This window comes from Erpetoichthys calabaricus, chromosome 12 (genome assembly GCF_900747795.2).
Source record: "Erpetoichthys calabaricus chromosome 12, fErpCal1.3, whole genome shotgun sequence".
In the NCBI taxonomy this organism is placed as follows: domain Eukaryota; kingdom Metazoa; phylum Chordata; class Cladistia; order Polypteriformes; family Polypteridae; genus Erpetoichthys; species Erpetoichthys calabaricus.
In genome coordinates, this window is record NC_041405.2 from 126,720,553 (window position 1) to 126,736,374 (window position 15,822).

At 36.9% G+C, this 15,822-nt stretch overlaps 1 protein-coding gene across 2 annotated transcripts in view; it reads right to left on the reverse strand.

The window, feature by feature from the left end:
* The window catches only part of trpc5a (transient receptor potential cation channel, subfamily C, member 5a), a 255,155-nt gene that overhangs the window by 33,183 nt on the left and 206,150 nt on the right, over window positions 1–15,822 (reverse strand). For both annotated transcript variants that reach the window (XM_051935204.1, XM_028816118.2), the window contains exons 4-5: window positions 7,801–8,137; window positions 1,795–1,934 (exon numbers count right to left, since the gene is read on the reverse strand). In XM_051935204.1, coding sequence (XP_051791164.1) covers window positions 1,795–1,934; window positions 7,801–8,137 — 477 coding nt within the window. The remainder of the gene's footprint in view (window positions 1–1,794; window positions 1,935–7,800; window positions 8,138–15,822) is intronic.

Genomic DNA, 15,822 nt, shown 5'->3' on the forward strand with positions numbered 1-15,822 from the left:
CATTCACTACACTCTTGGCACGCAGACTTATTTTGTTAAATTGGAAGAATCCTAATTCTCCTCTTATAAGTCAGTGGGAAACTGATGTTTTATATTATTTGAAATTGGAAAAAATCAAATTTTCAGTTAGAGGATCTGTACAAAATTTTTTCAAAACTTGGCAGGATTTAATCAATATTATTTTAGAATAAGAGAATTAACTATTATTGCATTTAACTCCCTTCTCCATCTCTTATTTATATAGATATTTACTTCTCCCCTTCTTTTGTCTAATGTTGCCTTATTAAAAAGCTTAAAGAAATTTTCCTTTAGCTAAGCTCTCCTTCTCAGGGGTGGGGTTTGATTTGTTTTCAAATTTGTTGGGTTATAAATTGATCTGTTTGTATGGAATGATTACAATGAAAATTAATAAAATAAAAATATTAAAAACTTGTCCCCACAATGATTTCTGCTTGTTTTGACTTTATATTTTGAGGATTTTCTAATGTTATGAGTTTACAGATTTAAATGTTATTCATTTGTTTTTATTATTATTATTGTTGTTAGTTTTTCCCATGATACCATTTTATTTTTGATTTCTACTTCTGCGGCTGTATGCACATGAGCCGATGTACCGTTGCATGTAAAGTAATTACATCAGACTTATATAAGATGGTGGCAAAAGTTGCTCTGCATCCTAGCTTTTGTATAAAAAAAAAAAACAAAATAATTTCTGCTCAACAAATCTTCAATTAGTATAGTTAGAGAGTTTTTTGTCTATGAATTTTGTCACACATTTTGATTTATATCTGCTGACTTATTTATTTATTTATTTATTTTAATTTTATTGATTTTATTGTAATCATTCCATACAAATAGATCAATTTTTACAAAAAATAGGATTGAAAACAAATCAACCCCCACCCCTGAGAAAGAGAGCATGGCCAACAGAGTAAAACTTAAAGCTAGTAAAAATAAATAAATTGATGAGTTTAATAGGCGGATAAAGATAAATGGAGAAGAAAAAGAAATGGGAAGAGAATCTGCTTCCTCAGTGCTTAAACAGCTTATTCTAAAATATTATTGATTAGATCCTGCCAGGTTTTGAAAAAGTTCTGCACAGATCCTCTAAGTGAGAATTAGATTTTTTCCAATTTCAAATAATATAAAACATCAGTTACCCACTGACTTAAAAGAGGAGTGTTAGGATTCTTCTAGTTTAGCAAAATAAGTCTGCGTGCCAATAGCGTAGTGAAGGCAATCAGTTTGTTTGTCCTCCACTTTAAGCCCATCTGGAAGAACACCAAACACAGCTGTTAGTGGGCTAGGAGGCATTGTGACACCAAGGCGGTCTGAAAGGCACTTAAAAATTTTTGTCCAGAATGATGTTAATTTGGTGCTGACTTATTTTTATTTTCCTTGAGATATCTTTTTTTAGTTTTATTTTTGCTAGGCATTTTGTATTTGTTAATTATTTCCTCTTAGCTCCTTTTATTACTGCTGTTAATTCTTCTTTGTATTCTTCCAGTTATATTTCAAAGTTTTGTGTGAAGGTAACAGTAAATAGTTGCACTCAGGTAATGTTATTAAGTTTAAGACTATGTAAGCACCTCTTACCACTGCTTAGATGCAGTGGCATTAATCTTTTAGAGGTGTTCTTCTGCTCCAAAATATACAATAAACATACATATTTTTTTACTTCATGATATGAAATTCAAAAGTAAAATTTATTCAATGCAAAAGTGAAAATGACAAATTGTCTAAAATAAAAAACTGACTGAAATACACCAAAAAAAAATCATTGAGTTAGTTTACCTTGACATATGCAACGATTTTTAATGAAATTGTAGCAAGGTACAAGGAGTTCATGGCAAAATCCATTAAATTCCACCAGTCATGTACATATTCAGTGAATCCTCCATCCCACATTTCTTTAATTTCAGCCCATATAAAACCTGGAAGGAAAAAGCAGAGCATGAAATAAATCACAAACTATGTCAGATACAACAAATTGCATTCCTTTATATTCACATAATATTACTGCTTGTTGTTTGTGTTAGACATGTCTGTTTCGCTGAGGGTTGCTTCAAAACCTGACTCTGCTTTGAAGTTTATCCTTATCATTTGAGGACTCATCTCAGATGACATTTTTTTTCAATTAATTTTCAGAAATTCAGGGGTTTTTTTTATTTTCCATTGATGTTGCACCATATGATGCAGTCTTACAGTACCACTGTATACATCAATTTATATCAAATATGATGTATACTGGTCTTAAATATTACAAATGTGATGGGAACAACCGTAAAAATTGAAGCTCTGTGTTCACCATGTTGATTTCTGTGTATAAGGATTCAAAACTGTCATCAGTGAAGTACTGTCAGGATCTGGATGAAGTTAGGCTTAATTGCAAATCATCTTTTTTACTTTTTAAAACTCTGTTAATAAGTAATGATGTTGTTGGTTCTTGTTCAGGTAATAATAGATTTACTGATGGATTGTTGTGCACCACTGATGTTGCCTGTCTTTTTTGGTTTCTACAGCCATTGCTAAGATGATACGTTCTTCCTGGAGAAATTTTGTTGTACATCGCTCCTGTTCACATTTTTCTTTTAATTTGTTTTTATTCCTCCCACTGCCTCACCCCTGTTATTTTTACGTTCTATGTCATGTTTTATATTTCCCAACAGTTCCTTGTATTTTGTTGTTTTCCTTGTCCAGAGCAGTAGAATCTAATTAATTCTCAGCTCTCATGAATATGAACAGTTTTTCATTTTTCTCTGTGATTATTCCACATATTCCTGTGATTCTTTTCCTCTTTCTAGGAATGAATTCATATTTGTAAGTGGTCTTCTCAGCTGGAGTCATTTTCAGTATGTTAAAAATATTTTGAGTCTAGGCATGTTTTCCTTATGGACACATGACAATGGATGGTCACTAACTCCTGATGCCATTAATATGACAGTGTAAAAGTCGGCGTCAACCATCTTCCATTCTTCTAGTTTCTGGATCAGTACTTGCTCTGCTAGTGGTTTCAATGGTTTTCTTTGATTACTAAGCAATTTATTTTTGACTTTGATTTTGGTTTGACTTCCCAGTACTTGACCTTCAACTGCCTGTAAACTTTGTTTCAGCACTTTTCCATCTCCTGGTCCTTTTCACAACTTCTTGGTTGTCTGCCATGCCCTGAACTTGTTTGGTCATCAAAGCTGCAGCTACCTGTATGCTATGTGTGCTATGTAACAGCCCTGCTGCCACAGTCACTTTGCTATGGCATTGTATTCACATTAAGTAATTGAATAAATGGAAGTATTTTGTTGGACAGGCAGTTTGGTGTAGTAGTTAAGGCTTTGGACTTCAAGCCCTGAAGTTGTGGATTCAAATCTCACTACTGACACCTGTGTCACCTGAGCAAGTCACTTGATTTGCCTGTGATCACATTGGAAAAACAAAAGAAATGCATCATAAATGTTGCTTTGGGTAAAGGCATCCACCAAATATGTAAATGGGTATACAGTATTTGTTTGGTTGTTTTGACCTTCAGTTTGAGAAATTCATGGCAGGAACATTATGGCAGCCATCTTAACTTAAAAGCAAGCTTTACATTAGAAATGTGTCTGCAGTTTGTTTAGTACAGTATATATAAGAAAGACTTCTTTGCTAAGAAATATTTCCAGGGCAGTAAAATGTGCAAGAGTCTAGTGATTATGAGGTTACTTTGTCTGTGAAACTAATATTTGTTTATCTGTCAGTTAGTGTACAACTCCCACTTTCGACTTAATGGGTTTGTCAATCTTCTTTAAGTAGCAGTTTCTGCTAGTTGTTAACGTTTCTGAGTTGATTTGCATGCATTCTCACTAAAGTGATACAAAATCTTGATTTGCTGGCATTTTCACAATTTGCAAAACATGAAGGGTTTTTTGTTGAGGTAGAAAACAAGCCTTGCTTACAATCCTGCGTTTATACTTGTTTTTGTCCGCAGCTGTGTAATACAAGCAATCGCCTACTCACAGTAACGCCAGTTCCATGTATGCTTCTTGTTCCCATCCCCATGTAGCTGTAGGGTGTTTTTAATAAATGTCACATGCAGCCTGTGTTCCACATGAAGACACACTGAAATGAACTGTCCTACAGATAAGAGTCCTCACACTCCACACACCATGTAGCTTTGAGTTTCATTTTCTGTCTCCGATGTATCTTTAGGATTCCACCAGAGCTTCAAGATAGAGGTGGGCAGATGGGTAGGTGGGGTTAGGGTGTCAAAGTTAAGGTCTGGGGAACATTTTAAAGTGGTCTGCTTGATTAATTCTCAAAATATGTCACATACATCATTATTGTATGCTTAATTTAAAAAGTAATACTTAACCAAATGTGCAGTGAGCACCTTTTGTTGTTATCAAAAACATCTGCAGTGGCAAAGTTAGGTAATTACTGGTTATGCTTTATCCTTAAAGTATTCTCGTGGTATATTCTGGGACCTTGGAGGAATAAAAGTTAAGAACCAAGGATATAGGTGAAGAGTCTGCTCTAAAATCATTTCTGATAATGTGTCATTTCTAGCTTATTCTGCTCCTCAGAAATGTTTCCTACTGGCAGATAGGCAAAGTGAAATATATTAAAAGAACACATTTCTCAGATTTTAATAATTCATTTTTTGTCCATGTAAATCATAAAACTAGAAGAGTGATGTTAAAAGGATTATTAAAAGTGATGCATGTGCAGTGTGCCACAAAAGCACATTTCAGATGGAACATGTGCATTTATACGAGCGCTCGGGGTAATAAAACACATTAATTTGATAGAAGAAGCGATCAGACAGACCTTGATGAGTTCAGGCGATTGAGCCCCCATCGATTGCTTGGGCCGCCCCAGAATTAACTGGCAGGCATTTTGTTAGTTGGCGAGGCCCAAGCTTATTCACTACTAGCAAACATTCAGTGGTGTTTGTGTCCTTTGTGCTAAGATATGCTTTCATTGCCACTAACTGACAGTTATGTATTTTTGTACAAATGCAGTGTTTTCATTTGCTTGCGAGTAGAGCAGCATGACTAGAATTTACAAAAAAGACTAATTCCTCCACTTAGAGCACTCATTTATCCTAAGTGCCAATTTATATGGGAAGCCAGCTGGATAACACTTTAATGAGAACTCAGAATTGCAAAAAAAAGTGCCATTCATTAGCCATAGACGTAAAATGTAAATGAACCTTAGGAGTTTGTATTAAGTGTCAAGCCATATGTCTCACTCTGTCTAATAATTATGTCTCATTTACTTGTTAAGAGTCTTGGAGCCATTCAACTTTGGAGTATGAAAAACAAACTGAAAATAATACACATTTTAAAAATGCATTACTATTACTATGATTTAAAAACAGCAAATGATACACTTTGGTGCGATAAAGTTTACAAATGAGAAGCAGTTCTGTTTTCGCATCTCATTTGGCTGTGCTGCTGATACAAGTATCTCATTCTGCGCACACAGTATTACTGTCTCCCTGTGATCATCCCTCCCCCATGCATATCTCGGTCAAACAGAATATCTGCATTCAAAAAAAGCAAGAATAGTAAAGCAGTAGCGGTGGTGGTGATGGTGGTTATCTGATCTGAAAAAGATGTAATGCTGTACACTTACTGTACAAATGTTAGGGACTCCAATACACCTGCTTATCCATGCAATTGGCAAATAAGCCAATCATGTGGCAGCAGTGCAATGCATACAATCCTACAGATAGAGGTCGAGATTTAGTTAATGTTCACATCTAACATCAGAATGGGAAAACAAATTGTGATTTTGACCACGGCATGATTGTTGGTGCCAGGCGGGCTAGTCTGAGGTTTTCTGTAACTGCTGAACTCCTGGGATTTTCGTGCACAGTCTCCAGATTTTACTCAAGATGGTGTGAAAAACAAAACTATCAGACAGAAACGCGTTGGTGATGAGAGAGGTCAGAGGAGAATGGCCAGACTGTTTCAGGCCACAGTAACTCGGACAACCACTCTGTACAAGTGTGGTGAGCAGAAAAGCATCTCAGAATGTACAACATATTGAACCTTGAGGTGGACGGGCTACAACGGCAGAAGAGCACATCATGTTCTTCTCCTCTCAGTCAAGAACAGAAAGCTGAAGCTGCAGTGGGCACAGGCTCACCACAACTGGACAGATGAGGACTGGAATAATTTAGCCTGGTCTGATGAATCTCAGGCACACATGGTAGGGTCAGAATTTGGTACCAACAGGATGAATTCATGTACCAACCTGCCTTGTGCCAACAGTCCAGGCTTGTGGTGGTAGTGTAATGGAGTAGGTAGTGGTTTCTTTTGGCCCATTATTACAAATCAATCATCATTTGAATACCAGGTCCTGTTTGAGTGTTGTTGATGACCATGTGCATCTCTTCATGGACACAATTTACCCATCTTCTAATTTCTACTTCCATCATAGTAATGCACCATGTCCCAATGCAAAAGTCATCTCAGACAGGTTTCATGAACCAACATGCATCAGTAGAAATTGAGATTCAATACATTTTTTCAGTTATTAACTGTCCAATTTTGCTGAGCCTGTGCCCACTGTAGCCTCAACTTTCTGTTTTTGGCTGACAGGAGTGGGACTCAGCAGTGTCTTCTGCTGTTGTAGCCCATCTGCCTCAAGGTTCAACGTGTTGTGCATTTGGAGATGCTTCTTTGCTCATCACAGTTGTATAGTGACAATGAGTTCAGTGTTCTTCAGTGGTCTGCCCGGTCACCAGATCTAAATCCAATGAAACACCTCTAGGATTGGTAGAGTGGGAGATTTGCAGCATGAATGTCCAGCTGACAAATCTGTAGAAAATGAGTGATGTAATCATGTCAACATGGACCAGAATCTCAAAGGAAATTTTCCAACATCAATTTGTGAAGAATTGAGGTTATTTTGAGAGCCAAAGAGAGGCCCTACCTAGTATTTTTATAGTGGTCTTAATAATTTGCTCAGAAGGTGCACTGTATGTCTTAATGATTTATCATGTAATTTATAACCACCCATAGCACAGCAGCTTTGTAAAAGTGAATTCTTAATGAAAAGAGTGGCTTCTGAAGTGCCTTGTCCTTTCTGACATATGCAGACAATTCAGTTGTCCATTCACGCCTGTTTTTTGAGTATGCGTCTTCCTGTTGTGTTTTTTTTATTTTTATTTTTTTTTGTTTAATTTTACTCAAGGCTGAGGTCATATTGGTGGGGTCTTCAACCCACGTTCACTAACACCATGTTTCCCAGTTGTCTCAGGATGAGACTCAGAAAGCTGGCTAAGCTGAAGGATTGGTTTCTTGGCTTGTGTGTGTTGTATCCTTGAAAGATCAATTCTACTTGTTGGAGCTTCACTGACTTCCTAAATTCTCCTGCACACTTTCCTTCTAACGCTTGCAGCAACTTTAGTTGTTGTTTCTTCACTTGGCACCCTGGATTTGAAGAGCTGGTAGCTGTGACTGTTCTGAGTTGGTAGGTACAGAGATCTCAAGGCCAATTGGCTCCACCACACATCTAGTGGTAAATGACCTGTACATCCAACCTGGGAGATTATTCCACAAATTCCATCACTGATATCGTAGATCTGTTAAATACACCAATTACTAAAAGACATATGGCTCCTGAAATGTAAGTGTTTGATTAAATTTAATGTACAGGGACATAACCACATTGGCATAAACATATGTTGTAATGGACAAACATACTGGTATTATTGGGAATTCCATCTGTTCAGTCTCTTGTTTTCTTACCTCTTTGGTAAACTGGATTAGCAATGGGCCAGGCATAAAGAACATGCAGTATGTATTATGGACTCACCTAACACCCAAGGTAAAATCATCCACTCCACAATGGTAGGCGGGGGTCCTTGCATATGCAGGTCAGTACGAACAATGTGCTGGGATGCTAGCAACAGCAGGAACAGAAAAGTCAGATAGGAGGCGGTGTGGCAGATAAACTTGATGAATGGCTTTTTAATGAACTGTCCTAAGCTGCTCTTGGGTGCAATTAAATAGATTACAGAGAAGACGGGGAAGAGAAGGCCAAGAATAAAGCATGTCAGCAGCTTCACTGCCCAATGCCGCCGGCGCCAGCCTGGGAATCCATCATACCACAGTGTTGCCAGGAGTTGTTGACAGTTGGGCTGAGCCACGAACTGGAAAAACAGAGGGAAAGAGAGACAAGCAAACTGGGTGAGAAATACGGAAATCCCTGAAATGCTTTAATGGTTTGAAGTGAACATTTTAAAGCCAACTGGCTCTTGTAATTTCTGTCTATCTGTCTGTCTGTCTTTTATAGTATCTATCTATCTATCTATCTATCTATCTATCTATCTATCTATCTATCTATCTATCTATCTATCTATCTATCTATCTATCTATTATATAGTGTCTTTCATCTGACTATCTATCTATTATATAGTGCCTTTCATCTGACTATATATTATCTATCTATCTATCTATCTATCTATCTATCTATCTATCTATCTATCTATCTATCTATCTATCTATCTATCTATTATATAGTGTTTGTTCTATCTATTATATAGTGCCTTTCATCTGACTATATATTATATAGTGCCATCTATCTATCTATCTATCTATCTATCTATCTATCTATCTATCTATCTATCTATCTATTATATAGTGTCTTTCATCTGTCTATCTATCTATTACATAGTGCCTTTCATCTATCTATCTATCTATCTATCTATCTATCTATCTATCTATCTATCTATCTATCTATCTATCTATCTATCTATCTATCTATCTATCTATCTATCTATCTATTATATAGTGTTTGTTCTATCTATCTATTATATAGTGTCTTTCATCTGACTATATATTATATAGTGCCATCTATCTATCTATCTATCTATCTATCTATCTATCTATCTATCTATCTATCTATCTATTATATAGTGTTTGTTCTATCTATCTATTATATAGTGCCTTTCATCTGACTATATATTATATAGTTCTATCTATCTATCTATCTATCTATCTATCTATCTATCTATCTATCTATCTATCTATCTATCTATTATATAGTGTTTGTTCTATCTATCTATTATATAGTGCCTTTCATCTGACTATATATTATATAGTGCCATCTATCTATCTATCTATCTATCTATCTATCTATCTATCTATCTATCTATCTATCTATCTATCTATTATATAGTGTTTGTTCTATCTATCTATTATATAGTGCCTTTCATCTGACTATATATTATATAGTGCCATCTATCTATCTATCTATCTATCTATCTATCTATCTATCTATCTATCTATCTATCTATTATATAGTGCCTTTCATCTGTCTGTCTGTCTATCTGTCTTTCATAGTGCCTTTCATCTGTCTGTCTATCTTTTATAGTTCCTTTCTGTCTATCTATCTATCATTTATAGTGCCTTTCATCCTGACTATCTGTCATATGGCAGCATACTGCGGGAGAGGTCACTTGTGTATACAAACAGATTACTCTGGGCTGAGTCGACTTTGAGTTCAACCAGACAAACCATAAAAACAGATTCAGCACAAACAGCAGATTATGAAGAACAGAATTCAGCCACTGAGTTACATTACATTAATGTGAACTGTATAGAAATATATGATTTCATTATCTTATTTTCCTTAATTACTACCACCAGGTGGCAGCATTGTATTCTCCAGCCACCCAGAGGGTGAACAATGTACAGTAATTCCTTCTTGAGAGACTGAAAAGAAAAATGTCATTCCAACTCAGTGGATAGAGTGGTAGAAGAAGTGGTCCACAAAAAGGAATTTAACCAACCAGACAAACTACCAAAATTTAAGGTGAATATGCAATACTGTCCAAAGCCATTTGTGTACAAAGCTTGTAGAGAATTACCCAGGAAACCCTGAAGCTGTAATTGCTACCAAAGGGGCTTCTACAAAGTACAAAAGTTAATTTAAAAAAAGTTCAAAGTTAAGTTCTACAAAGTTAAGGGTCTGAATACTTATATTAATGAGAGATTTCAGGTTTGGATTTTTATTACATGTGCAAACCTTTCTGAAAACGTTTTCACTTTGTCATTATGGGTAATTGAGTGTACATTGATCCTTTTAAAATTAAAATCGACAACACAGTGAAGTCTGCAGAAAAGGAAGGAGTCTTAAAACTTTGGCTAACAGTGTACACTACGACTGTATATGAAAAGAGACGATCAAGAGAAGCCATAATGCAGTAATGTAGGACATTTCAGAAACTTAATGATGAGATGGACAAGGTGAGGCGGAACTCCAGCCACCATTTAAATGTTATATCTCATGGAGGCTCATAAACAGATCTCATCACAAAAACGTCATAGAAAGACTTCTTCCAAATGAAAGCAGCTATGCAGGTTCCTCCCCATGAACTCCACAGACTTTTACACATCTCAGTCATCAAGTGTGTTTCATCTTTCAGTTTTTATTTCCACTGTCACTGTAGCTCAATGATGAATCAGTCATAAAATCCCATAAAATTGGGTGAGCTCTCTGAAAGGTTGACAGGTATGGCTTTGAAACAGCGAGAAGGGCCGTGTCAGAAGATCTTAGCTGTCCCTCAGGCTTACAGAGGGCGAGCAGCCTAGACGGATATTCTGGGATGTTGATGTTGACAGCTATGTAAGTTACAGTAATAGCCAAGTGTTTGTATTGCAAGATACCTGACCATTTCGAAGACAGTTGAGATATTCAGTGACTGTCAGCATTTTAAACATTAAAAAACTTTTACAAAATGTTTAAGGGAGCATTTCAGTAATTCTGATGACAGACTTCAGCATCTGACAAGCAGAGGATGGCGGGGGGGTCCACTGGAATGAAGACAAGACTGCAGTCAGGATGAAATAATCGGATTACACCAAGAAAAACCTGAGTGGTCTTTGTAAAAATGGTGCATTGTGAAACGGGGGAAGAACAGGAGATGCCAAAAACGTGAAGGTTCAAAATCATTTCCTGTTGTGAGAGCATTAAGCAGAAAGCTGTAAGCATGTTGTGATCTGTCTTCTCACTCTCTTAGGGCTGCCCTCAGACAAACATTACAGAATGAGGTTTGTTAAAGGAGGCTTGTGAATTTTTTGAATGTTTTAAGTGTTAAAAGCACATAACCACGGCATATTATGACATGAAAGGAATACGGCTATTTGGGCGAACTGGCCTGGCTGAGAAATTCATTCAGAGGGCGTTCATCCTTGGAGCAAACTGGAGCCACGGCATTCAGGGTACAGAGAATGGCTGTTTTAGATAAATAGATAGATAGACAGATAGGATGAAAGGCTCCATAAAGGATGGATAGATAGATAGATAGATAGATAGATAGATAGATAGATAGATAGATAGATAGATAGATAGATAGATAGATAGATAGATAGATAGATAGATAGATAGATAGATAGATAGATAGATTTCCACAAAGGGAAATTAAACCTTTGTTGAGCTAAAGAAGAACTCCATCTATCAAGTGACTGACTTGGCAACAGTGTCTTCTGTTTGCTGTTGGGTGATCTTCATTTTCATTCTGACTCGCAAGGATACAGAAAAATATTTTTTAATGGGAGAGGACAGGGTGGTGGTCTTAGTTAAACACAGAGCAGGGTTTCATGTATCAAACAGTCTAGAAATCTTAAATTAAAGCCAAATTGCTAAGCCAGAAATTTTTCATAGAAAAAAAACAGAGTAAACCCTAAAGGATCAGTAACCCACACACAGTTTAACCAGATTTTGCTGTTATTAATGATTAATGATGTTATTTTCTTTTATTTGTCCTGCCTCCTGAACTGGTGTGGTGCTGAGGTGTCACCCGTTAACTTATTTCTGGGATCCTGAGTTTATTTGCCATGTGGTGGGTGATGCAATGCGCTCTGCTCCTAACCTCTCTCTCTCTCAGGTCGTTGTGTATGTTTTAAATGGATTCTGGGGTTTTGAAGCCAGAATATAAATTGCACATTAATTTTGTGAAATTCACAACGTTTCAAACATTTGAAGTTTTAAAATGTTTTATTGTGAAGCTATTTTGTTTGTTAATTGGACGCCACCTTTTGTTCATTTAGAGTCAGTCATTGCTGCAGTGATCCATCCCAACAGCCCCTGTGGTTGAGTGATGTGTGACGTCATCCGGAGCACCGGCATAAAGTTTGATTCAGAGCAAAAAGATGTTTCCAGTATAATTTTATTTTTGAAAACGTTTGGATTTTGTTTGGAATTTACCATGGCATCATTTTGTTTTATCATTTACACTCCCATACACGTGTCAGTAATGACCTAATAATCTTATAAAAGCAGCAATTCATTTTCCATGTTGAAAGTCAGTCTACTTTCTTAAGCATTTTTGATACAAGGGTCTAAGGAGAGCATAAGGACCCAAAATGTGCAGATCAGGAGTGAAATGTACACGAGCTGTCGGTCTACTACTGAGCACGCTGACCTACTCACACTGTCACGGAAATCAACCAAACTACTGTAGGTGTCCTTAGACTAAGAGAGGAAACCAAAAAATGCTGAAGTGAAGTGAAATGAAGAGTACAAAGATGGAGAGAATGTTCATCCTTCTCACAAGAGGTGTCCTGCCTGGAAAATGAACTGGGGTCTGGGTGTCATGAGCCAAGTTTGGTGACTTCTGTCCTGCTGTTGACCCTGTCTAATAAAGGAAAATTTCAAAGGGTTCTTATTCTTCATAAGAAGAATATATAGTAAAAGAAACTTGGGGAAATGTTTGCTTTACTTTATTTATTTCAGTATGTTTTGTAGTGTTGCTGAATCACCTTCCAGATTTATAGCAAATATTTACATTTCATATTTTTTAGCCAAGATATGCTAAACTGAGTGATTGACCAACATCCTTCATTGCTCTTTCAGTGATGGTTACATGTATAACCTGAAGTGTATAAAATAATACAATTCTTTCTTTCTTTCTTTCTTTCTTTCTTTCTTTCTTTCTTTCTTTCTTTCTTTCTTCAACAATGTTTACACAATAAATTAAGAAAAGCATAAATGTTGTGCTTTTTACGCCTCCAGATTTCTTAGCTTGACTTTCGAGGACTTGGCAGTTCTCTTGCTGACTATGCCAATGTGAGATTTTACAGAAAATCTTTTGTGACTTTAAGGTATTACAAATTGCTGGAGATGTTACTTGCACTTCATATTTTTTCCAACTACAATAAATGAGTAATTTGAGATGTGCAATTTTAGACAAGCAAGTACAGTCATTTCTTTGTGAATCAAATGAATATTTCTGTGTGCTATCATTTTTGGACCCTTGTGCTGCATGTCTGAAGGGAAGAGAGATAACAAATTTAATCAAATATTGGGTCTTGAAAAAGAGAGGAAGGCAATGAAATTGTTTAGTTTTTGTCTTTTTTTAGTCACTCACAGTGGAGATGTTAATTCTTGCGTCATGTGTATTATATAATATTGCTCTTTTCAATTCTTCAAACTTTAGGCATACTTTTAGTATGACTGTTTCACTTGTCGTCACTTACGTAAGACTGGGTGGTTCACAAGAAGGTTTCTGGGGTTGTTTTTCCTTCCTCATGCGTCTTTCACAATGGTCCTGGTTTGTGTTGTTGCCTTGCACCTTCTGAGCACTTTTAGGTTCATGTTGTGGCTCAATTACTACTGAGCAGTCATTTTGTTTTTAGGTCATCTCTGTCAATGTCATGATCTTGAACCCAACGTCATTGAATGTCATGGGTTCTCGTATCAGTGCTATGCTGACGATACGCATCTGTAATTATCTTACTCATATCTCAACCTGGATGAAGGACCACCATCTGCAGCTCAATCTGGCAAAGACAGAGCTTCTTGTCATTCCAGTCAGCCAGTCTGTTCAACTCCCCATCTGTGTAGTGTCAGTGTAACATCTACCAAGTCAGCACACAACCTTGGGGTGGTGATTGATGAGCAGATATCTTTCTCTCATTTCTACTGATTCATGCAGACTTATGCTGTATTACATCTGCAAGATCAGACCTTATCTGATGGAATATGCAGCACAACCTCTGGTTCCAGGCTTTGGCCTAGACACATCTGGACTACTGCAGCTCACTACTGGCAGGAGTACACATACTGTATGTGCTATCAAGGCACTGCAAACGCACCAAAGTGCTGCAGCCTTTCCTGTACTCAACTAGGTAAGAGAGGTGCATGTCACTTCACTCATCAGGTCACTACATTGGCTCCCATATTAAGTCCAGATCCTTGATGCTTGCCTACAGAGTATTCAATGGATCGGCCCCTGTGTATATGAAGACGCTGGTGAGGTGCTATACTCCTTCTCGCCCACTCAGGTCTGCTAGTGAACAGCCTAAGGTGATGCCACCTTTACATGGTACCAAGTCTTAATCCAGACACTTTCATGTGTAGCTCCTAGTTATTGGAATGAAGTGCCCACCATCATCCAAACTTACAACTCCTTCAATGTGTTTAAGGAGTGACTGAAATCCCCTACTGTTAAGGCTTTGGACACCAGACAGTAAGTGAGAAAGGCACCTCGAAAATAATGACAGGAGTCTGAGAAGCAGGCTTTATGGGAATGTGCATGCTCGAGATGAGAAGAGACTTTCACATACGCAAACACAGGGAAGGTGCCAAAGGTACACGTAGGGCAAAAGATTGCAAATATTTTTCAATTATCTGTCTTTGCCAGAAACCACAATAAGTGCATATACAAAACTATAACAATGCTTAAGTAATATCTTAAAACTAGACACCCCTAAGGGAAACAAATGGGTAAAGATGGTACTCTGACTCTGATGGACTGGTGAGAAAATGAATGTTTGTTTAGCTTTGTGGTTTAAGCAATGAACCTAAACAAAGTTGCAGAGTTAATGACAGAATTTCAGCTAAGAGAAGTGAGAAGTTACCGGGTTCCATCTTATTTGCAGGATGTGCTGAGGCTTTTGATGGCAGCCCATGTTATTTGAAATTGGAGAAACGCTATTAGCTTATGATAAGAATTCTTTGTTGGTTTAAGATTAAAACATGAATGGCTCTGATGCTGCGAGTTCCCATGGATCTTGTGGTTCAGTCAGCAAGCTAAAGAATATCCCAGAGAACCTGCTTTACGAATGTAGCCATATATCAATGACATATTTTAATAGGAAACAGCTATTGATACTTTATGCCAACCAAGCCATACATCCTGAAAACTATAGCAGTAAGGAACATAAAAATTAATTGAAGGTTCTTTTTATAGCACGTTTCATAGAAAAAACAAGAGCAGGGTAATACTGCTGATAAAACTCCCTAAAGAAATCCGCAAAGTAAAATGTGGCATGTCTTGAACATGGAGGAAATATAAAGTGACGTAAACTAAATAGCTTATTGGTATTATTAGAGCAGGAATGTGATTTGGCGAGGCTCATTTGGATAAAACATCAGCACAGACACCCCATACAAGGACAGTAATGGTCATTCCCAACAACCTCCAGAGAAACGATTCAACATAAACACACTTGGGAATTCAGGAAATCTTAAGGTAAATGTACATTTCACAGCTTGTTGATAAATGTAACAGTGCCATCTGATAGTCCTGGTCATTATTGTCCTGAGCTGTTTACAAATGGAAAGGAAATGAGCAAATGGTGGATGAGGTGATGAACAGTAAAATATGGACAATCCTCCAAAAATGAATGGTTAAAAAACACTACAAAGGCAGAATTAACGTAGCGTCTTATGGTATGGAGAGCCAGTCATAGTCCAAAACACAATTGATGAAGGCATGTTTGGGAGTCCAACAGCAAGCAGGGAAAGAGCAGTTCATAGTCTCTGAGAACCACTCTTCTAAATCACAACTGTGGTGACAAATCTTAATGAATGGTCGCAGAAAAATACAGA